Below are 25,861 nucleotides of genomic sequence, written 5' to 3'. Positions count from 1 at the left end.
TTCACTCAAGTATGAAGGCAAATACGGACATAAAGACCTTGCAGCATTATTCATTGAAGAACTAGGAAGATTGTCCCATGTCCTAGCCCCTATTTGTCCCTTAGCCAATATCACAAAAGCAGATTTTCTGGTCATTTATTCTACTGGCAGTGGGAGCTTGCTGTGTAGAAAATTGTCTGCCAAATCTATCTACGTCATAACAGTGGCTACATTTCAAAACTAATGCATGTATTGTGAACTGCTCTAGGCTGTCCAGAGATCAAGAAAGATGCCAAATAGATACAAGTTCCAACTTACTTTCTTTAACTTAATGCTTATTTTATGTTCTTGATTTAATCAGGATGGGCTATGTTTGTGTAAAGAATCCGAACTTTTGCACCATTCCTATCAACCAATCTATTAGCTTCTGCTCAACCATTGTACAGTTAATAAATTCACAGTAAACTTCCCCTGACATTATTTCTTTTGTAAAGTACTGCAAGCCCTCATCCACAATTATAGATTGTACAGAATCGTGGCCATTTCTTCCCACACGCTAGGAACAAGGGTGATTCAACTTTGTGGGAAATTTTCCATCCATCGTTTTTGGCTGAACCTCAATTCAAGTCCCTGAGGTGAAAGTATAGAGCTTTTTAAATCGGCTCTCAGTTATTATCAAATATATTGTCAACTAATTAAATAAAAAATTCAGACTGTTTAGACAAATGTCCATATTAATGATTGAGGCAATAATTTAATTAAGGAATCATCGTCTGAGGTTCAAGGCCCATTCTTGCAAGGGTCTCACCAAGATGCATAACTGAAGCACAACTTCCTACCCAGTTCTGAGGAAGGGTTGCCGGACCCAAAATTTTTTTTTTCCTTCACAGATGCTGCCAGACCTGCTGAGCTTTTCCAGCAACTTTGTTTTTGCTCCTGACTTACAGCATCTGCATTTCTTTCGGTTCTTACCAAAGAACAAAGAAAATTACAGCACAGGAACAGGCCCTCTGGCCCTCCAAGCCTGCGCCGATCCCGATCCTCTATTTAAACCTGTCGCCTATTTCCAAGGATCTGTACCCCTCTGCTCCCTGCCCATTCATGTATCTGTCTAGATACATCTTAAATGATGCTATCATGCCCGCCCCCATCACCTTTGGTGGCAACGCCTACCAAGCACCCACCACCCTCAGCGTAAAGAACTTTCCACGCATATCTCCCCTTAAACTTTTCCCCTCTCACCTTGAAATCGTGAGCCCCTAGTAATTGTGTCCCCCGCTCTGGGAAAAAGCTTCTTGCTATCCACCCTGTCTATACCTCTCATGATTTTGTAGACCTCAATCAGCGGCACCACCTCCTCCAACCTCCGTCTTTCCAATGTAAATAATCCTAATCTACTCAACCTCTCTTCATGACTAGCGGCCTCCATACCAGGCAACATCCTGGTGAACCTCCTCTGCGCCCTCTCCAAAGCATCAACATCCATTTGGTAATGTAGCAACCAGAACTGTATACAGCACTCTAAAATGTAGTTGAACCAAAGTCCTATACAACTATAACATGACCTGTCAACTCTTGTACTTGATACCTCGTCCGATGAACGAAAGCATGCTGTATGCTTTCTTGACCACTCTACTGACCTGCGTCAGGGTACAATGGACCTGAACACTCAGATCTCTCTGGTTATCAATTTTCCCCACGGCTTTTCCATTTACTATGTAGTTCGCTCTTGAATTGGATCTTCCAAAATGCATCACTTCACATTTGCCTGGATTGAACTCCATCTGTCACTTCTCCACCCAACTCTCTAATCTATCTATATTCTGCTGCATTCTCTGACAGTGCCCTCACCATCTGCTAACTCCACCATCTTAGTGTCATCTGCAAACTTGCTAATCAGACCATCTATACCTTATATATTTAAGCTGCAGGAGACAAAATCCAGCATTCTATTTTTGTTGATCCCTTGTATACATGTCTTCAAGCAATTTGTGCACTTAAGTCAACGTTGAGGAAACGCAGCGTTTTGCTTCCTGTCTTTTGAACTTCTATTAAGAGTACAATGACAGAGGAGAAGCACCTTCTATCAGCATGCTGTAAAGGGCTGCATAGTTTAGATTGTGGATAAAGGTCAATTGCAAATAAATACCCTGATACAAGTGAAATTGTCACATTTACATAGGAAGTGGTCTTGAGATTGGAGTTCAGGTACAGTAAGCATGAGCTTAAGAGACCATTTCACAGATTAACTAACTATGTTAACAAAGTATGACTGTTTTTAGAGAAAGCCAAACAAGCAGATATGTGACACACGCGATACATCAACGTAGCAGAATCTTAATTATCAGCTGAAGGGGCATGCCAAGCCATTTCATTGTACCAAAACTACTCTAAGGGTAACGAAGGATGGCAGTAAATGCTGGCCTGGACAGAGATACCCATATCTGAAGAACGAATAAATCTAACTCATCAGCTTGTTGCAGATTAATTCCCCAGGTGCCTGCCGTTGTGCACTTGCTACGCTCTGGTGTATCTGGAAGCTGTACATGCAACTTAGTTCCAGTGCAGAGGCCTGAATACACAATCTAGGCCAACACTTGGCTTTATTACAGGGAAACAGATGGTTCTCTGATATCCTAGCCAGAACAAGCACTAAATGGATGATCTGGTCATTATCTCACTGCTGTTTGTAGGATGTTTCTTGCAAAATTTTTTTGCATCTCCTCCATCATGAGTCCTTAATTGTTTTTACATAAAAATGTCTCCATTAAAAAGAAAAAGTACATCACTTCTATGTTTCATCCAACGCTGTCTTCACCTTACTAGCTGAAATTAATTTACTTCCAGGTTTTAAAAATTAGAGCACACTTTCTGGATTACACTCAGATTGCACAAATCAATGCAAATAAATGCAGAGATTTAGATTTTGTGTAACAAGATTGCTCTTGAGATTAAGATATGATTTGTACCAAATACCGATTGGCAACTGCTGACTTGGTTCTGCATTCTCTTTTGTTTGTTCATATCCTGAATGAACAGCAGAGGTCAGTAGCAAGAAACCTATCAGCCCTACATAGAAAACAGCTCTTTGACTTGGAAAAGGACCCACAGTGGCAACAGTTACTCACAACGACTGTGAAGCTTTCCTCCGCAGCAAGTAGTCAACGACATCTGGATCAGTCTCCAGCAAGCTCATCAGTACCTCATTCTGTAACTCCGGTGGTACCTGAGCAACAATGCAAATCACACATTGCAGTCAGAGGAAATTTTCTGAATTTAACAAGAAGCATTGGATGAATGTATGGAATCGTGTTAAAAATAATTATACTCAGTCACTCAGTTATATATTTAGCCTTATCTAGACTCTATGCTGTCAGGGTTGTACAAAGTGACTTGGTATATAACAACTTGCAACCAGAGCATGACGTGGGCTTGTGCCCACTACTGCACACACTCTTTGGAAGAGTCACTGACATCACTCCTCACAGGGAAAAAGTTTGTGGTCAAATAACCCAGATCCAGGCTCAGTCTCATGGCAATCAGATAATAGCGCAGCAGGGGCAGAAGCTTAGGGTATACCTTGGCCAGGAGGATACCTGCTGTGATGGCACGAGGATGGGTAAAACAATTTTGGATTCCTGGACCAATAGCCACAAAAATGCACCATCCCTTCCTCTGAGCTCTGGGTTCAAGTCTCACTCCAGGACTTGTTATTCACAGAAGATAGGTTCGAGCAATGCGACAGGTTAGACGTCAGCCTGTCAATCCCCTTAACACTTCCCCGTGTTTTTCTCTTTTAGGGAAAGAGTGTATGCGAAGACACGAAACAAACAAAATCAGTACTTTGCTGGAGGAAGTGAAGGGCATGCAGACAATCTGGCTGTTCACTACATTGGGGATTTGATTCAAGAACAAAACCACAAGAGACAAATCCATACAAAAGAAAAATACATTGAGTGCCTATATGCTTTTGAGGTTGGAAATTTGTGGTCGTCTCACATCAGGCACTTGGCTGCATAATATAGGGTGACACCTCAGTACAAAGCTGATGGAGTAATACAAGATTGGGGTTGCATTCCTTCAGGCAAGATTTTAATCAGATAACCTCGCAAATTCAGGACACTACTTCAAAATGGAGCAAGAGCTTCCCCCTTAGCCTTGCCTATATTTAACCCTTAAACACCCATCAAACAAAATCATTCAACAAATTGCTGATTGTGGGACCTTGCTAAATGCAAATACTGCACCATTTGCTAGCTTAGAAGCAACTAGCCACTTTGAAAGTACTTCATAAGAAAATACATCAAAACAATCTTAGTTTTAATTTATCCTCAACTAACCGAAATATTCTGTCACGTTCAATTGCTTTGCAATTGCTGAAATACACCCAGTTCCTGTATCCCGGCTATATGATTATTTTGTTCGCTGATCCCTATAAGTGATGATACTTCCAATTATATTTTATTTCTAAAAGCTTTGAAGTCTCCAGACCAGAACAGCAAACATTTTAAATGAAAGGCTCAGGTGCCTTTTATTAGGAAGAAGCCTGTGTGAAAATATTATATTTTCACAGATCTTGCAAAGTTGTTAAGTACCTTTAAAGTAAAATTTGAACCATTTGAATGAACTGGGTGGGGACAGATTCCATCCTTTTTCCACAGCCTGCAATTCTGAGTCAGTAGGATATAAATCCATGAAATATTGAAGAAATCTCTGAAAATTGAATGCACTGTGCTGCAACATCCTTAAACCAAACTACACTTCCACTGTACTTTGCAAAAAGAAATCTGGCAAGACTTTTGGGCGGATGATTTTTTTTTGTTATGACAATGTGATGTAATGAAGGCAGCAATACAGTGTGTCTAATTGAAACATTATGGCACTTGAAAACATGCCACAAGAACCTCTCAAGTCGACCAGAAATTTAATTTCTCTGCTATTTTAACAGAGGCTTCAACCAGATTCAACAAATGGGTTAAAACCTTGTCTGAAGCAGCAGAAATACTACCGAGTAACCTCACTTTTTGCAAGGGAATGGAAACGCTTCATATTGAAATGGGTGCCTCATCAAATAATTACAATTCCTATCAAATGAAACAATTTTGCTTAGATGAAGACCAGAAGTTTACAGCCTCCAACAGCTTAAAATGACAGTTGATCTATCTTAAGGATACGACTTCTTTTATACCAGCTAAGGAAAGCATAGTGTGAGCTAAAACAAATGGAGGATTACGAGAAGCGAATAAGAGAACAAAACAAAAATTATAAAACCACCAAAATAAAATTAAACATCTCAAGTGTGCTAAACAAAAAGTTATCAATAAAAATGCTGATGCCAAACCACAGGAAATTTCAGGGTAATTAGAGTCAGTCATACAGCTTGGAAACAGACTCTTTGGTCCACTTGTCCACGCCAACCAAGTTTTCCCAACTAAACTAGTCCCACTTGCCTGCATTTGGTCCATATCCCTCTAAACCTTTCCTATTCACATACCTGTCAAATGTTTTTTTAAATGCTGCAACTGTACCTGCAGCTACTACTTCCTCTGGCAGTTCATTCTGCACATTAACCACTCTGTGTAAAAAGGTTGCTCATTCGGTCTTTTTTAAAGCTTTTTCCTCTCACTTTAAAAATATGCCCCCTGGTTTTAAACTCGCCCACCCCTAGGAAAAGACCTTTGCTTTTCTCCTTATCAATGCCCCTCTTGATTTTATAACCTCTTCGTGTCACCCTTCAACTTCCTACGAACCACCGAAAGAAGTCCCAGCTTATCCTTACAACTTAACACATCAATGCCAGCAACATACTGGTAAATCCTTTCTGAACCCTATCCAATTTAATAATATCATTTCAGCAGCAGGGTGACCAGAAAATATACACAGTACTCCAAACTTGGCTTCACAACATTCTGTATAACCTCAACATGACATTGCAGCTCCTATACTCAATGATCTGAGCAATGAAGACATACTTGCGAAATGCCTTGACTACTGTCTATGATGCAACCTTCAAAGAACTGTTAGCTGAACCTCTAAGTGTCTCTGCTCAATAACAATACACAGGGCCCTACCATTACCTGTATAAGTCCTGCCCTTGGTGGTTTTACAAAAATGCAATACGTTGCACTGAACTAAATTAAGACCAATCTGCCATTCTTCAGCCCATTGCTCCAACTGATTAAGATCCCTTTGTATTCTTAGATAACCTTCTTCATTGTCAACTATACCACCAAGTTTGGTGTCGACCATAAACTTACTAACCATGCCTCCTAAATTTTTATCCAAATCACCTACATAAATGACAAACAAAAGTGGACCCAGCATCAATCCCCATGGAACAGCACTGGTCACAGGCCTCCAGTCTGAAAAACAACCCAACTTGGTCAAAAAGGCAACAAGGTGTAGAGCTGGATGAACACAGCAGGCCAAGCAGCATCAGAGGAGCAGGAAGGCTGACGTTTTGGGCCTAGACCCTTCCTCAGAAATTTGGTCAAAAAGGCAGCATCTTAAAAGGAAGAGAAGTTTGTGGATGGAATTCCAGAATTTAATTTGATTAAAAATAGACAGGCACAACAGGCTAGAATTGGAAGAGTGGAGGGATTGTGAAAGCTTGAAAGACTGGCGGACGCTATGGGGATGGCGTGGGGTGGCGGTGAGGATGTGTCAGAAATGAAAACAAGGATCACAATTTTAAAACAGATATGTTGCCTGCAAGTGTGACAAATTAGGTCAGCAAACACAGGGTAGGAGAAAACAGAACTTCGTGCAAGTTAAAACATAGGCAACCGAGTACAGGCAAACACAAAGTTTATACAATGAGGGTGATGGAGGTCAGACAGGATAGGACTGAAATGGTTAACTCTAAGACAGCATAGATATATGGTTAAGAGTTTCATCAGCACATGCACTGAGTCGGGGGCGAGGGAGCGATCTGGGATGATAAAGAAATGGAAGTCAGCAGTGTTGGTGATAAATTAAATGACTGGTGGGAAAGTCTTCAGGTTCAACAATGCAAGTGGTCTGGTTCAGCTGTCTGATTGAAGGATGGAAAATAGTTGTCATGGAGCAGAGCTCGTGACAGAATCCAAAGACAATGACAACAGTCTTTTAATTTTTTTTGAGAACATTTCTGTGCATCCATTATCAGGTATGGGCCATCAGTTTTGCAAGGAAGAGAAACAAGAGGGGTAAGACAGTTGCTGGTCAGATAGAACTGTTCACCATCAGTATACAAGTGGAACTTGAGGCAGAAAACAGAAAATGTCAGAAATGCTCAGAAGGCCAGGTAGCATCACTGGAAAGATAAAGGTAGAGATCATACTTCAGGTCTGTGACCTTTTATTAGAACTGGATCAGACATTTGGATAAATACTTGATGCAATGGGAAGAATTTTCCAGCAATATCACGGCTGGATAACATAGGCAAAAACAAACATTTTCTCTAAATCAAGAGTCCAAACCACAAGGGTGGAATGAAATGACTTTCTCTCAGTTCTTTTTGAAATGATATTAGACGGTTGTCAACCACACAGAATCCCAAATTTGGTAGCTGGTCAGTTGGGCCTAGAATTTTTTTTGCTCGAGTTAGAAGTTCTTCTTTTCAGTCTATGATCAATGTTCTTTCACTCATGGAGGGAGGTAGAGTTGTCTTGGCTTGTAGAGTTTTTGGAAGTCCACATGCATCCGAACCTTCTCAGTTCTGTGACTGCAATATAACTACGAAAACTGCTGCTAGGGAGTTTTAGCCCTAAGCCACTTTGTATCAGTGTCTCACAAAAATATCAAGTCCATGTTCTCTGTATTTTACATCATCTTCTGTAACTAACAGTATGACACAATTCTACTTATGCTCCAAGTTAATAAGGACAAATTCCTTCTTTACAATGCAGCTTCCATCTTCCAGATTGCATTTTCAAATGTAAATACATGTAGTCCTTACTGAACGATAAAAATCATCTGTAATTGCCCAGAGGGCAGTAAAGAGTCAATCACATTGCTGTGGTTTTGGAGTCATTTTTATATGTCGGCCAGACCAGCTAAGAGCAGCAGTTTCCTTCCCTAAACGATATCTTCAAACCAGATGGGTCTTTCTGACAATTGGCAATGATTTCATGGTCACCATTAGGCTCTTAAATTCAAAATTCCATCATGCACCATGGTGAGGTTCAAACCTGGGTCCCCAGAGGATCTGGATTAATAGTGTAGTGATAATACCATTAGGCCATGCATTCCCTAGATTAGAACATAAAACATAACAGCGCAGTACAGGCCCTTCGGCTCTCAATGTTACGCTGACCTGTGAAACCAGTTTGACGCTCATCTAACCTACACTATTCCATTATCATCCATATGTTTATCTAATGACCATCTAAATGCCCTTAAAGTTGGCAAGTCTACTACCGTTGCAGGCAAAGCGTTCCATTCCCTTACTACTCTCTGAGTAAAGAACCTACCTCTGACATCTGTCCTATATCTTTCACCCCGATTTTTCAAGCTGATGCTGTTAAAGCTGCTAGAATAGATGACTGTTTTCACTAATTCCAGTGGCTAAGAACGAACAGCACCATTGTTCAATAAATTACTTTGACAAGCAGCTCTTTGATTTAGTAAAGGAACTGTGCTTGTACGAGCAGTTATATATTTGTGCACGTCTGGAAAGAATTCATAAAGAATAACTGAGAAGATAGAGTTGCATCATTTAGACTGGTGTGCTGCAGAGGAGTGAAGGGAGTACAGCACACTACCCATTATATTAGCTAGTACATGGTTTGTAGCACAATTCTAGCAAACTAGCAAATGGCTTTTTAACCTACACCTAAATTAGACTAGGCTAGACTAGATTAATGGTTGAATGATCTTAACCAAAATTAGAGTTGAATCAGAGAAATCTTGCAGCACAGGAGGAAGCAATTTCATACTTGTGTCGGTACCTGCCGTCTTAGCTAGTCAACTCAATTTGCAACTTAACTGGTATCACTTCCCCAGTCTTTCACTGTAACCCTGGTCATGACCATGAATCATTATACCACATTATGTATATTTTTAAAACAAAAGAATACAGAATCAGATGTTGACTGGACATTTGTAATAGTCTGAGAGAAGGACATGATAATGTCAAACTTGGCAAGATATCATGAAGGTTTCAATGTGATGGATTTGAGAGAGAGGACAAATGTACTTCAAAGTAAACTGTAGTCTCCTGGAAGTTATCACAGACTGTGAACACCATGGGAGAAAAAAAAATTGAAAATCAGAAATTACTGGAAAAAAACTCCGCACGCCTGGCAACATCTGTAGAGAGAAAGCTGAACCAACATTTTAGGTCCAGTGACCCTCCTGGACCCAAAATGTTAACTCTACATCTGGGAGCATCTGTGGAGTGAAAGTAGAGTTAACATTTCAAGTCCAGAAGGGTCGCTGGACCTAAAATGTTGACTCAGCTTTCTCTCTACAGACGTTGCCAGACCTGCTGAGTCTTTTTTCCAGCAATTTCTGGTTTAGTATCTTTTCTCCTATCATGCTCACAGTCTGTGATAATTTCTAGGACATTACAGTTTACTTTGAAATGCATTTTTCCTCTCCTAAATACATCACATTGAAACCATTGGAAGACAGTTTTCTTGTGAGCTGATGTGCTTGTTTGCACCAGCTGACTGCGCTACTTGTGTATACTAGCCTGGGTTTGAATATCAATGTGCTGTGACAGTCAGTGTTGACGTACCATCCACTTGTTGATCTGCACTGCAGGTAAGTGACTCTATTACACCGAATGCTGGAAACCAGATACACAGCAAGCAACCAGCCACCAAAAAGAGGAGGAGAAATGAATTTCAATCAACCACAAAGACAAGAATCCAGAAATTAACTGCCCAACTATAAACACTCCTCTACTCTTCACAAACTGCCAGAGGCATACGCTTATCTTTTAACATTTTTTTTAAAGACTCACTTCTCACTTATAATCTGCGTGTTACTTAAAAGGTTTCTTCTTGTATTCAGTAACTAATGTATTCAATCTAGTGTTAGCTTGAGAATGCCCAATTGAATTCATAATTTTTAAAGCATATATTAATTTGTTCTGGTCGAATGGTATCCATAACATAGGAGGATCCATGACAAATTGGCCAACCTTCGATGGGTTAGGGTTAGGGCAGATGAACAAAGAAAGGGAGGCTGTTCAGCTGGAGAAATCGTCAGCTTTTGTGCTCCTGAGATGCTGCTTGGCCTGCTGTGTTCATCCAGCCTCACATTTTATCATCTTGAGAAGTGTTTGCTTTCCATCGTCGTTTAGCTTGGCTTCAGCTTTCTGATGTTTAATTGTGTTATTTGGTCTTCGTTTCTTAGAAAAAAAGTGCTCACTTAGCACTTCCTCAATGTTAGGTGCACACTATTGACCCCTACTTAATCAAGTTGGCCCAATTTAACTTATTCTCTGAAGCCAATTACCTCCCATCAGGAAGACCTTATTCCCTTTCACTACCATTAAATGTTCAAGTAATTCGATGCATTATCATATTCTTCCTGAAATTTAATGTAACCTAGTACTGGAGTAATATTTTTGGAATAAATAACCAACGAGTTTCACACAGTTTTGCATAAGGGCATGGGACTCGGTGAGTTGTCATACCGTTTTTCTGAGAAACAGACATAGCCGCAGCAATATCAACAATGAAAGTAAGCTATGACCCCCAACTTTCATTTATACTGAGTGCGCTAGAACTGTATTTCTATATTACCCGAATTGTTTTGTTTGGTATCATTAACTTACTGTAACCACATCTATCACAATATACATGACAGGATTTCTCAACTTACAAACTGCTGAGAAAAGACACTTTTTGTTGAAATGTTTTGACTGACACTCATCAAGAAATTCGTAAGAAATGCATAGTAAAGGAAAACAACATTTGTATGAGAGGACAGTGCTAATTGGCTGGACTCCGATTAGCAGATGGGCAAACAGTACTCTCTTCTCATATTGTATAAATGTTGTTTTTCATTTATGCTTTAATATTTCTTTAGAATTGTCTTGATGACAGTGAAATGAAAAGATTCAACAATGTGGTTTTTTTTAAAGCAATACCCAAGTTCTGTACTAAGAGATTCTTCCTTCAATGAAAATGAACATGGGACATCAATGACTGGAAAATTCAGTAAAGAGAAAATAAAACTGATAAATGGCATCCAATGACAGAGCTCCAGAAACAGGGACGATCCCTGATGAAGGTCAGAAAGAGCTCTGTTGCACGTGTAGCCTACACAAAATGATTGCTTTGAAAATAACCTGCAAATGATGGACTTTTGATCCAAGCCCTTTAGGTACCTTAAAGTTACAGATTGTATTGTGCAACTTTGCCTTGTATATCCAATGGATCCAAAAAAACATTTAAAACTGAAAGTGGAACATCTCCTTACGGTTAGGACATCTTCAACCAGATACCTAGAAAATGGAGATGACGGTGCTCTAATTGGAATAAGCTTTAAGTGTAGAATAACCAAGCACATTCTTGTCAGCTGGAGAAATCAGTTTTCAACTGAAACAACAACATTTTATATAACATATATTGGCAAGTCAAGATAGATCAAAAAGTTGCTAAAACAGGCAAGTTAGACAAGCTCACAACTGAGAATGCTCCACCCAGGACTGGTCACCACAAGCAAGAAATGAACAGGGACCCATGAAAAGGTTCAGAGGTGATTGGCTCAAAGATCAAAGGATTTTAACTACAAGATAAGGTTGGTGAAGCTGCAGCTTTTCTGCTTGGAGCAAAGGAGGCTCAGCAAAGACTCGATACACATCACAGGATTATGACAGATTTCTGAGAAATTAGACAAGGAAAAGCTGATCCCTTCAACTGAGGGCACAAGGAGTAGAGAGCACAGGGCAGCTTGATATCATAATGATTAGCACTGCCTCTCAGGGCCAGGGGCCCAACTTCAATTTCAGCTTGGGTGACTGTAAGGAGTTTGCAAGTTCTCTCGATGTCAGCATGGGTTTCTGCCGGGTGCTCTGGTTCCCTCCCACTGACCAAAGATGTGTATGTTAGGTGGACTGGCCATGCTAAATTGTCCATAGTATTTGGGGTCAATGGTCAATGCAAGGTTACAAGGAAAGGGGGGGATGCTCTTCGGAGGGTTGGTGCAGACTCTTTCTGCACTGTGGGGATTCTTTGATTTAAGGTTTAAACAGGAGGAGCAGGAGATTCTGCAAAAGAATGTGTCAGAAGGTACTGAGTGAATTAAACATACAGGTCTATGAGCGATAGGGAGGGGTTATGGAACTGGCTGGATTGCTCAACTGTTGACACAAACCCGAGGTTGAACTGATGCTTTTTTCACCATGAAAATGGCTATAAATTGAATTGGAGGGATAATTCTGGGACAACATGTGTCCCTAAATGAGGGCAGAAAGTTTATGACTGGGTAGTGGGGCGTGGAATTGTTCAGGTGAGTTGGAACTCTTCCTAACAATGACCCACTGGCATTATCTCAAAGGCTAGGTGCTTGGGCTGCTTTAGAAGAAACTGCTCAAGATGTATACATAATACACCGTGAATGTGAGACTTATTTTTTTAAAACAAAGTGTCAGAGAGATGTACTTCACCCTGATCTGTACCTGCAAATGACCCAACATCCGTTTCAGACTCTTCCCCTATATGCATGCAGATGACCCTTAACCGAGTTTACAATAATTCCTCCTTTTGGCTGCTGGTGCACACGTAATCAGGGCGAATGGGGTTAGCTGGCCACCACAGACTTTAGGATTTGACTACACACTCCATGTTAACAGCTGCACATTTTGTGCAGCAATATTAGCGCCAGCACGTGCCGACTGCCCCAGCATTGTCTCGGATCCTAATTTTTATTTTACATACAACACTGTGTAGTTTCCATACAAGAATTCAGTACATATTGCATTACGTAAATAGTGTACTGGTGCTACCTCAGATATACATTATTTATTATTTGGTAATGCTGCAATTTTTAGTTATAAAATATCATGTTTCAGCTGCTGTCCCAGGTCATAGACAAATTATCTTGCCAAAGCCCCTGGGTTAAAGGTCATTGCCTCTTTAGGGCACCCCCCCCCCATCTCAGTCCCAAGACTGTTTAACCACAAGGCAGCTGGTGCACACAAATCTCTGGTTTGCTGACTACATGACAACATTTTTTAAAAAATGAACTGTTAGATAAGTTCCTGATTTTCCAGGAAGTAGAGGATTATAGACTTGGGGCTCGACTCAGAGAGAAAGAAAGAAAGACAAACTTATCGAAGCACTTCCTGAACAGAGATCGAAGACTTGGCTGGCGAAATAGCGTGAGCTAAAGGTTTCAGACTCACGGAAAAAAGGCCTGGAATTTCAGCATGATTTCTGCTGAGGAAACAGTTTATTCTAGGGTGAATTAATGTCATACAGCATAGAAGATTGGAGAATTTTACGGACAAGTGACATGTGCCAATACCTATTTCATATTCAAGAGAACGCTTCCTTTTGCTTGTTTAGTAAATTGCTCTGCCAAACCATTACAACCTACAGAATGTATCCGTCTCTTATCAGAAAGTGGGCGAGTTCCCATTTACACTGCTCACTCTGGGGAAGGTTCAACACCTTATGTCTTGAGTCCCAGGCAGAGAAGCACACATGGTCACAGTAATCCCGCATCAATCACCTGACTAACTGTTCAGTTGAAACCACAGGTCTACCCGACCTCTACAGAATTAAATTAGCATCAACGGAGAAATAACTGCTGCTTTGTCTGTGGTCTCCTGCACTGCCCCACCTCTACCCACCACAGAGGTGAATCTTGTTCCTTGCCTTTTATACACTACATTGGTGCTATACCTGTTATTTATCAATTACACTTGTCTGTATCAATTCTTGGGAGAGCTTACCTTTGGCCTGTACTGAGTTTGCATGAAAACATGGATATAGTTTAACCCAGACAAAAGCAGCAATGTGTGTGTTAGGTACAATTTACCAATTGCACCCCTCACGGAAATGCCAGACTACACAAACTTCACGTAGAACAATTGGTGAGGGGAGGCTGTCCATTAATCGTGGGTGACATTAATCTTCATGTAGATTGGGAGCATCAAACTGGAAAGGCAACCATGAGGAAGAATGCAGACTATGTTCCAGACAGTTGCTGGAACAAAATACTGTGGATCCAACTAGGAATTAGGCTATTTTGGATGTGATAATATGTAAAGAGGCAGATTTAATCAATAATCTCAGAGGAAGAGACACCGAGGGAATAGTAGCCATGACACAGTAAAACTTAGCATTCAGTTTGCGATCGAGAAACTCAGGTCAGAAATAACTGAGCTGAATTTAAGTAATGGCAGTTCCAAAGAAACAAGGGCAGGGTTGGCAAACAATGGCAAAAGCTTAAGATTAATTAATGACTTAGTGAAGATATATCCCAGTGAGGAAGAAGGGTTTGCATGGGGATAAAGCAATCATGAACGGCCATGGAAGTTAAGGATAATACCAGATTAAAAGAAAAACATACAATGTGGTAAAGATTAGAGGAAAACCAGAGAGTTGGGAGAGTTATTAGATTCAACAAAGCATGACCAAAAAAATAAATAACTAGGAAAAAACGAGTAAATACAACAAAAATAGACATTAAGAGCTTTGTTAAATATATAAACAAGGAAAAGAGGACAAAGTGAACATGGGCCCTTTAGATTAAAAAATTGAGGAAATAATGACAGGAATTAGAAAATAACAATGAAATTGAGTAAATAATTTGTATTTTGCATCAGTCTTCACAGTAGAGGGCAATGACAAGATTCAAGAAATACCAAAGGGTCCCAAGGGGTTGGGAGCATGGTTTGAGGTGAGAACATAGACTGCAGGGTGGATGAGCATGTCAAACCATAACATTTGAATGCAGAATGGGGCCATCCTGCCCATTGTGTCTGCTCTGCCATTCGATCATGGCTGGTATGTTTCTCAATTCCATTCCCCTACCATCTCCCCATAAACCTCGATTCCCTCGCTAATCAAAAGCCTATCTATCTCAGTCTTAAACACACTCAATGACTTGGCCTCCACAGCATTCTGTGGCAATGATTTTCCACACATCCACCATCCCCAGGCTGAGGAAATTCCTCCTCTTCTCAGTTTTAAAGGGCTTTCCCTTCACTCTCAGGCTGTGCCCTCTGATCATAGTCTCTCCTACCAGTGGAAACACTTCTCCACATCCGCTATATATTTCTCTTGGTATTCTGCATGTTTCAATGAGATTGCCCCTCATCCTTTTAAACCACACCAAGTACAGACCCAGAGTTCTCAAATGGTCGTCATATGACAAGCCATTCATCCCTGGAAGCTTTTTTTGTAAACCTCCTTCGGACCCTGACACTGATGCAGGAGCCATTCAAGTGGAGGAAACAAAAAAGCGGTGTAATGGTATTCGGGGATAGTATAGCAAGGGACATTGACACTACTGTCTTCAGCAAAAAGTGACTGTCCACACAGGTGTATCGCCAGGGCTCAGGATATTTGCTAATGCTGGGCAGGAAAATCGTTGCAGTCGGAGGGAGAGGATCTGCTTATCATTGTCCATCGAGGCACCAAGGACTGAGGGTGGCCTAGGAAAATTGCTCAGCACTGTCAGTGTGACGCACCGAATTAATCAACAAGATCTCAAACAACATTGCCTCTAATTCTTTTCCACGTATGCACCTCCGAGGTCTGTGTGCAGCAGCAGCTGGAAGTCAACATCAGTCGAGCATTCCACTCTCTGAATTATTATCTTTACTACGAGTAAATTCACACAGACCAAAATCATAGATCAGATCGAATCAGAAGATTGGCTATCTAACAGAAAACAGAGTAGGAATAATTGGGTCTTTTTTTTGCTTTGCAGCACATAATGAATTGTGTGCTACAGGATTAATGTGGTGTGGTCTCAATTTTCAATAATGTATACAAAGTTATGTGAACAAAGAAATCAAATGTTTGGTTGCTACATTTGCTATTGACACAAAGATAGACAGAAAGAACATATTAGGGGGCCACAAAGGGATATAGAAGTGTTGAGTGTGTAAAGATCTGACAAATGGAATATGATGTGGGAATAAATGAAATTGCCAATTTAGGCACAAATTTAAAAAGTGATTAATAAATAAACTGAGAGATTGGACTGTAAGCTCCCAAAGCGAAACATCAGGTATTACTCCTCCAGTTTATGTTTGGCCTCACTCTGACAGTGGAGGAGGCCAAGGATGGACATGTTACCAGGGGAGTGGAAGGGGGAATTAAAATGGATGGCAAACAGAAGGTCAAATTGGTTGGTGCATGCAGAGCGTAGATGCTCTGTGTGCCAGTCCCAGAGATTGCATTTAGTCTTCCCAACACAGAGGGGACCACATCGGGAGCAACGGATTCAATATAAGAGGTTGGATGAAGTGCAGGTGAACACTGCCAGATTTGGAAAGATTGTTTGGGGCCTTGGATGGAAGTCAGAAGGGAGGCTTAGGGGCAGGAGTTGCACCTCTTGTAGTTGCAGAGAAAGGTATCAGGTATGTTGGGGGGATTGGGGGGAAATGTGGAGCTAATGAGGGAGTTGTGGAATGAATGGATCACAGAAAGTGGGCAGGGGTGGGGAAGGAAATATCTTTTTGGTGGTGGGGTCTGATTGTAGGTGGCAGAAATGTTGGAGGTTGACGTGTTGGATTCGGAGGTTGGTGTGATGGTACATGAGGACTGAGGGGACATTATCCTTATTGTTGTTGGGGGAAGGGTGGGTTTGAGGGAAGAATTACGGGAAATAGTGGAGATGCGGATGAGGACACTCTTAATTACAGAGGATGCGACATTCTAGTCCGTGAGGTAGGAGGATATGTGGGATATCCTGGAGTAGAATGCCTCATCCTGGGAGCAGATGCAGCAGAGGAGGAGGAATTGAGAGAATGGGATATCATTTTTATAGGAGGGTATGTGAGAGGAGATATAGCAGAGGTAGTTGTGGGAGTCAGTGGGTTTGATAATGGATGTCAGTGGTGAGTTGGTTCCGGAGGGGCCTAGGAAGGGGAAGGTGGTTCAAAAATAGTCTAGATGAATTTGCGAAGAGTGTGGAAGATGTTGGCTAAATTGATGAACTGCTCGAGTTCCGTGCAGGAGCACAAGGCAGCATCGATGCAGTCATCAATACAGTGGAGAAAGAAGTGAGGGATGACGCCAGCATAGCTGCAGAATAGGGACTGTTTCACAAATCTTACAAAGAGGCAGGCATAGGTCAGGCCCATGCAGGTGCCCATGGTCAACTCTTTGGTTTGTAGGAAGTGGAAGGAATCAAAAGAAAAATTGTTGAGAGTGAGGACCAGTTCTGCCAAGTAAACAAGAATGTCAGTGGAAGGGGACTGGTTGAACCTATGGGATACGAAGAAGCGGGGAGCTTTTAGGCCCTTTGTGCAGGGGATACAGGTGTAATGGGACTGTACGTCCATGGTGAAGATGAGGTGTTGGGAGCCAGGGAAATGAAAATTTTGGAAGAAGTGGAGAGCATGGGGTGCATCTTAAATATAGGTAGGGAGTTCTTGAACCAAATGGGAAAGAATAGAGTCGAGGTAGGAGGAGATGAGCTCGGTGAGGCAGGAGCAGGCAGAGACAGTGGGTCGACTGGGGCAGTTGGGTTTATGGATTTTGGGAAGGAGACTGAAATGGGCAATGCAGGGTTGAGAATCAATCAGTTTGGAAGCTGTGGACGGGAGATCTCCCAAAATGATGAGGTGGGTGAGGTCATGATCAAGGCATGGTTGGAGGTGGTGTCAGAGAGATAGCATCTGGCCTCAGCAATGTAGAGGCCAGTTTGCCATACTACCACCGCACTTCCTTTATTGGTGGGTTTAACAGTGAAGTTGGGGTTGAGGTGAAGGACTGTTCTGATGAGGAGAGATCACAGTAAGTGAGAGGGGTGGAGGGATCCAAGTGATTGATGTCTCAGCTGCAGTTTGAAATGAAGAGGTCAAGAGAGGGTAGGAAGCCAGTAGGGAGTGTTCAGGAAGATGGAATTTGTTGGAGGTGGGAGAAGGGATCATTAGGGGGTAGGTTGGATTCCCATTCAAAGAAATAGGCACGGAGACAGAGGAAAAAAAGAGCTTGACATTGTGACATACATGGAATCGTTTACATGTGGGGCACAAGGGAATGAAGGTGAGCCCTTTGCTGAGGACTGACCATTGAGCCTCAATGAGGGGGGACGCTCAGGACAGTGGGGAGGGGGTGTGTGTTTGGGGATGGAGGGTGAACACCCAGTACAGCTTGGGGCTGGGGCTGAGTGTAGAACTGGGGCCAGGAGTAGAGGTGGAGACAATGTTCCAGTTGGTTACGGGATAATCAGATCAGCCATGACCTTTCTGAATGGTGGCGCAGGCTCAAAAGGACTGAATGGCCTACTCGTGCTATAAACCTTTACATTTGTAAAATTGCAGAGGCCAGGCTGGAAGCTTTTATTCCACATTTAATCAATGCTATAACTTAACTTGTGAGTATTTTAAGTTAGTGCAAAAATTGTGAAAAGATCAAAATGAACCAATCATTTTATCAAGTGGGAACTAGAGTAGGGTCACACTCACCCACTCAAAAAAGCACTTTCCTAGCTTTAGCTAACTTATTATTTCATTTTCATCCTGTCTTTTCTGAATGATTTTGGTATGACAGACTGTAATAATTTATCCACAAACTCCTCATCGACTGCAAGAACTACAGATTTCAATGATACGTTATCTAGGCTGACATTTAGTTTGAGTGATTTCTGCATTGTCAGGAGGTGTCATATTTGGATCAGAAACACCTTTGGGCACTTTTCAAAGAGAATAGGAATCTTCCCTCTGGTACCCTGGCCAATATTTATCCCTTATCTAGAAAAACTAACAAAAATCTGATCATTCCTACGTTGTTCATCGAGAGATCTTGATGTGTGCGAACTGACATCCCTTTCACTCCCAAAAGTGCTACTTTCACTATAAAAACACTTTCAGAAGTGCTATAGTAGTAAACAAACGCCATATAAATGCAAGCTTGATAATTCCTTCCTGTTTTTCTCACTAGTACGATGTTGCAATTTTCATCCTCAACCTGTGAACACTGAAATAATGTGAGACTATTCATTTTGATAGCTTTTCAATAGGCAAGTGAATAGAGGGTCATGCAGCAAGATGAGTCAGTGAAGTTGAGCTATACAACAGTTATGATGGGCTGAATGGCTTCCTCTTTATGACTGTGCGAGGAAGCCTCGAAGAAGGACAAAGCCAGGGATAAGAACAAATGGATTTACTTTCCATGTTACAACAAAAACATATCTAAACCATGAGCAGGTCACAAGAATAACTGACGTGTCATGACACTGGACTCAGATTGCAGCACATGGCACTGGTTCGATCCATGAGGCCTTTTTTCACAAACAGCCTTTCTCAAGCAGAACCATACTGCAAGTATCAGTCATGTATTCTCAGTGGGTGAAAATGGCTGGCAAATGCTTTCCTCTGCTCCGCACTGTGTTAACTTTCCTCTAAAACAAGACAGATGTTTCTTTGCTAGGGCTTAATACAAATGTCAAAACAATATGAACTGTGGCCCCCTCGGAGCTGAGGGAGCTTGGAAACAAAACAGAATTGTGACTGGCCGCTCCAGAGTCAGCAGAGATTCATTACAAAGGAATTCATGGGCTGTGTTCCCACAGAACTTTCACCACAGGAGGAAGAAACTGTGAGTATGGAGTGTGGATGAGATAAAACAAACATTAACACAAAGCAATCTCTTTAACTGTCTGGTCTTAATGTGGAGGGATACCACCTGTTTTTAAAACTGCACCCGTTATCAGCATTCACTATTTTTAGAAACTCATGGTATTTTAATTTGACTTCATGACTATCTCTGCACTGGGCAGGAATATTTTCTTCTCTGCTTTACAAATAGGAGATATTGGATTAGAAGTTGCAGCCTGCAGCAAGTAATATCAAGAGGAAACACCCTGAGCCATGGAGGTTGACTCAAATAACCCAAATTTGAACCTACCACTTGGTTGAGTCAGAGGGAAGGGGATTCAGGGAGGGTGAAACTGCGGGCAGGTGAAGTCTAAAAACTTTCCCTTTACTTAATCCAGTCAAAAAAGTAAATGCTTTCACCTCCTGAGGCCTCTTTTGGCCCCAGCTCATCTTTCTGTTAGTTGGTTGGAAGGAAATCTACAGCTGCTTTCCTAAGCAAGCCTCTGGTTAAAATTGCAGCTGGGTCCTGATGTCATGAAAGCCCGACCTGCATTATTAGAAAAAGGATGGACTCTGTTGATGTCTGATGTGTGTGATTGCAGACTGCCTAGAGCAGCAGTTCAAAGTCACCTTGTCCTGGAATTGAATGGGAACTTTATGCGCATTTCCAAGCGGTGGTTTTTATCTGCCCAGGTTAAATTCCATCATATGGCTTCAGTGTTTGCTGCACATTTATTCCATGGTGTTGGATAGATGATCACTCCCTGCTTCATCCACTCATTAGATTCCTGGCTGCCTTGTTAGTTGAGAACCACTGCTGTTGCTACTCAAGTTTCCCATGTGCCACATCACTTCCCCTGTCAACAATGTCTAAACTTCTTTCTTCCTGCTGTCTGACTGTTAATGGTTAGAAGTCCAAGGACATAGAACTGCACCACTTCCATTCTGGTGCCCAATTCACAAGTGAACATGAATGAAAGGCATTGCAATACACAGACACTGTGGATGATGTTCGGAAGCAGAAAATCTAAGCGGTGTGTCCCCTACTTGAGCAACTAAATAACAAAGTAAATGTTCTACAAATTTACTTGTTGCAATTTTTTATGGTGGTAGAGATACAAGGACAGAGGGTCTGAGGAGACACTGTCCAATTTTGCAGAATGCTTATACTTCTACCCTTTGCAGAATTAGTTTTTACTCATTATCAACCTTAAACCATCACAATACTTTATTCTCTTCATGGGTGCTACCTGACCTGTTGAGTATTTTTAAAATTTTATGCTTTTAATTAAAATTCCTTATCAGCAATTTGAGTAGCCAGGAACTCAAGCACTTCCAGTGGCCACAGTGGATAATGTTCACTTTAATTTTAGCTGTCATAATTTTCTGAGTAATAACAATGGTGTTCAGGGTCAGGACAAATTGTGAAATTTGCAAACCTTGGATATCATAATAGTTTGCAATTTGATTGAGTTTGAGATTCAAATTGTAGCAGTATGGAACACAGCAATAACTACACATGCAACACAAAGCAGAACCAGTGTTTGATAAACAGAGATCTCTACTCACCATGAAGAGTATTTCATAGTTTTCAATAATCTTTTGAACAACGTTGATGATGGCAGCACTCTCCTCAGCCCGAGCTGAACTTTGAACACTGAATTCCTTGTCTGAACTCTTCTGTTTATGGAGGAGGTTGGGGCCAAAGATTGTGGCAAGGTTAAGTGAAGTCATTTTGTTTCCAGTCACCTAAAATGTAACAAAGCCAGTTAGAAGTAGGAAATGCTGCTTAACCAGCATAGTTAATTGATTCATACTGAATAATTAGGAGAGAGATAATGGTGCAGTGGCAGTATCAGTGGTCCAGTAATGCAGAACTCCTGGTTAAAGTTCTGGGAACATGGGTTTAAATCCCATCATGGCAGATGGGGAAATTTGAATTTGTAAGGAAGTCTGGAATTGAAAGGCTATTGATCACGTAACCACTGGCAATTGACATAAATATCCTTCTACTAATGTCCTTTAGCAAAGAAAATCTGTCTATGTCTGACTCCAGCTCATGGAAGTGACTTTTAACTTTCCTCTGTAAGGGTCTAGCAAGCTGCTCGGTTCAATAGCAGTTATGGGCAGATGGCAAATGGTGTATTTGCCAGGAAGCCCGAGGCTCCATGAAGGGAATAAAAACCTGGTTGCCTGGCAGGATGGAACTGACCTTTAAAGAATGAGATTCCACACCTGCTTCCATCATTCCTCAGCTGTGGGGAACTCATCAATATTTGAATATTGGGATCCCGTGACTACATTCTGACCCCTGCCATTTCCAGCAGTAGCCCCAGTCCCTTGAGGTGCCAATGCAGGTTGTGAGGAGGGTTTGCAACCAGAAGAGGCCCAGCTAGCTTAAAATTTTAGATGTGTTTTAGATGCCTGTTATGAGGTCAAGAGTGCTCTACAGGTCCAACAGGAATCCTTGGGTACTCCATGCTTCCAGTTACCCTCCTTTCCAGTCACGATTATCTGCTTCACTCGAAATGCACATCACTACGCACAGGTTCAGATGGGACCCCATTCTCTGCTGTGATAATGAGGCTCACGAGTCACTGGAGAATGTCATGGCATCATCCAAATTCTACTCCATTAGCTGTGCTCCCTCCAACTGCCCTAACCAGAGTTAAAAACTTGGGCTTCCATTTTTATGAGATCCAAGTCCAAATGTAAGTAACCAGCCAATGATTAAAATTGGAAGTGAGACAACACAAACATTCATTAGCGCGTGAGGGAACTCCATGCAATTGACAAGACTATTGTTAATACACTGCATTATTAAACCAAACTGTGCTGTCACGCTGCTTTATGAAAAATACAACAGAAGCAAAAGATCACATGAATTCTAGAGGGATTAGTACATCCTGTTGTAACATTACTTGCAGCCTAAAGAAGGGTGATAACAGTGCTCAGTTGCTAACACAATTACTACCAGTGCTACAACAGTGACTAATCTATTGCAAAAACACAACTTTGTTGACTGTAAAGCACTTAGAGTGTGATTAGGAAATGTACTATAGAAACAGTAGTCCTTCCTTTCTTTTAAAGGAAACATTAATTACCAGGTAGGTTACATCTTCAGACAGATTTTTATACTGCACTACTAATAGTTCAGATTGAACTAATACTTCAGATAGTTGTCCAACTTGAATCAGTGACAGGCTGCACTATTTTAGAGGGTAAGACTGGCATTCCCTGCACTCATAAATGCTTATCCTAAATTACCAATCCTCTGGCCCACTACAGGCAAAGCCCCAATCTCAATGCACTCTGGGATTCTTCCTGAGCTGGAAGAATGTCACGATGTGGGGTTGCCAGTGTTGGACTGGGGTGGACAAGGTCAGAAATCACACAACATCAGGTTATAGTCCAACAGGTTTACTTGAAATTACAAGCTTTTGGAGTCTTACTCCTTCTTCAGGTGTTAGCGAGAGAGGTGGTATCAGACACAGAATTTATAAGTAAATGATCAAAGGGTCACATCATTTTTGACGATGCACTAAACAAACCTAAGATGCTGTTAAATCTTTAATCTGTTAGCTAATGGGAGAGTTCTTCAACTAATTACTAACATTGGTGGAAATGAAAATCAGGAGAGATGTTAAATGAAAGATCAGTTCATGGTCACCCATGTACCCTATTACACAAAGTCAAAATCTACCCTCAAAGTGAGAGAAACAGAAGAATTTTTAAAAAAAATTCTAAGTGTTATAATCTGCTCGGTAACAGAACTAGCCACTTCACTGTGACCTCATAATACCACTGCAGCCACTCCTGCATTTATTTCCAAAACAAAAATAAATTTCTTAAGGAAAACAGTTTCTGCTGTCGTCCATGCTTGATCATACTGCCACCCAGTTTATGCTTAAGGCCTTAGTTATGTGATGTTCCTTCTACTAGTCCGGCGGGATTTGGACTACAAAGGTACAAAATTAGAGCTACAATAAAAAAATTTATATAGCACCATTCACAATTTCATGATGTCCCAAAGTTCAGAATCATAAAATCCCTACAGTATGGAAACAGGCCCTTTGGCCCAACCAGTCCAGACTGAACCTCAGAGCATCCCAGCCTGACCCATTCCCCTACAAACCACCTAATCTACACATCCCTGAACACTACCGACAATGTAGCATAGCCAATCCTTTTTCTTTACATTCAATGAAGTATTCTTCAAGTGTAATTGCCACTTTGACGTGAGAATCAACGGTAGCTAATTTATTCACAGCAGTGCCACAAACAGCAATGTGATAACCCCCAGATCACCTATTTACCAATGTAATGTTGTTTGAGAATTAAATATTGGTCAGTGTGCAAAGGGGATTTTCCCTGATCTTATGTGAAACGGTACCATGGGATATTTTATGCCTGCCTGAAGGGGAGAAAGAGGCTATATCTTACTAACTCATCCAAGAGATGCCCCTTCAACTGTGCAGCACTGCCGCTGTGCTGCATTGAACTGTCAGCTTCAACTTCAAGTTTCACATCTTTGTGGAGAGACTTGATCTACTGACCTTCCTATTTACAAGTTGAGAATATTACCAATGATTACCAATTAATATTACATTAGGCTGAGGATCCTATGCTGAATCACAAAAACAACTTTATTTTTCTTGAAAGAAAACTTTAAAATATATATATGCTGGCTCCATATAACATTATATACCTCTCCAAGATTAGCAAGTTTAAACTTCAGATTAATTTGAAGCAACTTGGGACTGTTGCCAAACTCAGGCAAGGGATGTTACTAAGATAATAATGGCAATAAATCTGAACTGTTTTTTGCTGCCAACCTAATGGAATTAAAGAGTCTACTGTCATTGCTAACTAAAACAATGGTATTGTTAACTATGAAATAAATTAAACATTTATAAGTTTAACTTTGACATTTCCAGAAATTTGGATCAAATTAAATTTAAACTAAGTTTTAAAAAATCTCATCCATCAATTCAACTGAATGGAAGCCAGAAGAAATATATACACAGTCTCAGTTCCAGGCACTATTAACAGAAGAGGAGGAATGAGAGGGGCAGTAGGTTAAAAAAGTAAGATTATAGGAGGATTCAAAGCAGCTATGATATGCGAATATCTTGTCTTAAGCATAAGATATAAGGGACACGGTAAAATGCACTCAACGGAATTTTGAAGCCTCTAAACTTCTAAGTTCCCCTACCTCCTGTCCATCTTTATCCAGGGTGTCTTCAGCATGATTTGTTACCATGGCAAGAAACTCCATGAGTCTGTGGAGCGTGTCACAATTACATGGGGGCAGGAGATAAATGAGAAGCTGCAAGGCACATAGCTGTTCGTCCTGTTCGAGTGCTAAGATAAAGAGAAACAGCTCCTGTGTTAAAGTCAATGTTACTGAGACACAATAAGAAAATGAATGAAGTCAGGACAGTGTTATAATATACTAATATCAGAAACAAAAATCAAAAGCACGATAAGTAAGATTGTATCCAATATCTCACCATGCATAACACTGGTTTTCCTATTGCTATATGTTTTTGACTCCCTTTAGAAGTGTGACAGAGGGAACTATTTGGTTTGAAACTGTAGTCACATCATATTTCTCACTTCTTGCAAGTGGTTTTGCTAACTGGTGGTTTCACAAAAGGGGAGTTGTGATTGAAAGAAGTTAAAAAACACATGAATTCAGACATGTTTTTACATAAATATTGTATCAGAGATAATGGATCTAGGCCCAAAACATCAGCTTTTGTGCTCCTAAGATGCTGCTTGGCCTGCTGTGCTCATCCAGTTTCACACTTTGTTATCTGAATTAATGTTGTTGGCCTGCACTCATAGCATGAGAGCAGAGGAGCAGGCTGACAGCGTTGAAAGTCAGTGTCAAAGTGATAGCATTTACTCAAGTCATTTGTGCTTTGCTTTGCTTTAGGAGAATGCAACATGTTCTTTGGCTGTTGCACTTTCAAGAAAATCTTACGGTTCTGAGGGAGGAATAAAATCATTTTTAAACTTATTTGTTTGACATATCAACCTTGGCAACAAACATATGCAGAGCTTTAAAACTATAAACAATTGGATTTCTTGCTTTCCTCTAAACATCTAGTCAAGTCTACCAAAACAAAGCAGGCAGTTTACACCCACTAACACAGG

The 25,861-nt window shown here is 41.0% G+C and overlaps 1 protein-coding gene across 8 annotated transcripts in view; it reads right to left on the bottom strand.

Annotated features, from left to right (window-relative positions):
• Positions 1-25,861, bottom strand: part of LOC125457243 (rho GTPase-activating protein 6) — a 497,221-nt gene that overhangs the window by 12,929 nt on the left and 458,431 nt on the right. For all 8 annotated transcript variants that reach the window (XM_048541196.2, XM_048541197.2, XM_059650414.1 and 5 more), the window contains exons 8-10: positions 24,915-25,063; positions 21,269-21,448; positions 3,108-3,205 (exon numbers count right to left, since the gene is read on the bottom strand). In XM_048541196.2, the coding sequence (XP_048397153.1) occupies positions 3,108-3,205; positions 21,269-21,448; positions 24,915-25,063 (427 nt within the window). The remainder of the gene's footprint in view (positions 1-3,107; positions 3,206-21,268; positions 21,449-24,914; positions 25,064-25,861) is intronic.

This window comes from Stegostoma tigrinum, chromosome 12 (assembly GCF_030684315.1).
Source record: "Stegostoma tigrinum isolate sSteTig4 chromosome 12, sSteTig4.hap1, whole genome shotgun sequence".
NCBI classification, from domain to species: Eukaryota; Metazoa; Chordata; class Chondrichthyes; order Orectolobiformes; family Stegostomatidae; genus Stegostoma; species Stegostoma tigrinum.
This window is presented reverse-complemented; position numbering and strand designations above follow the sequence as displayed.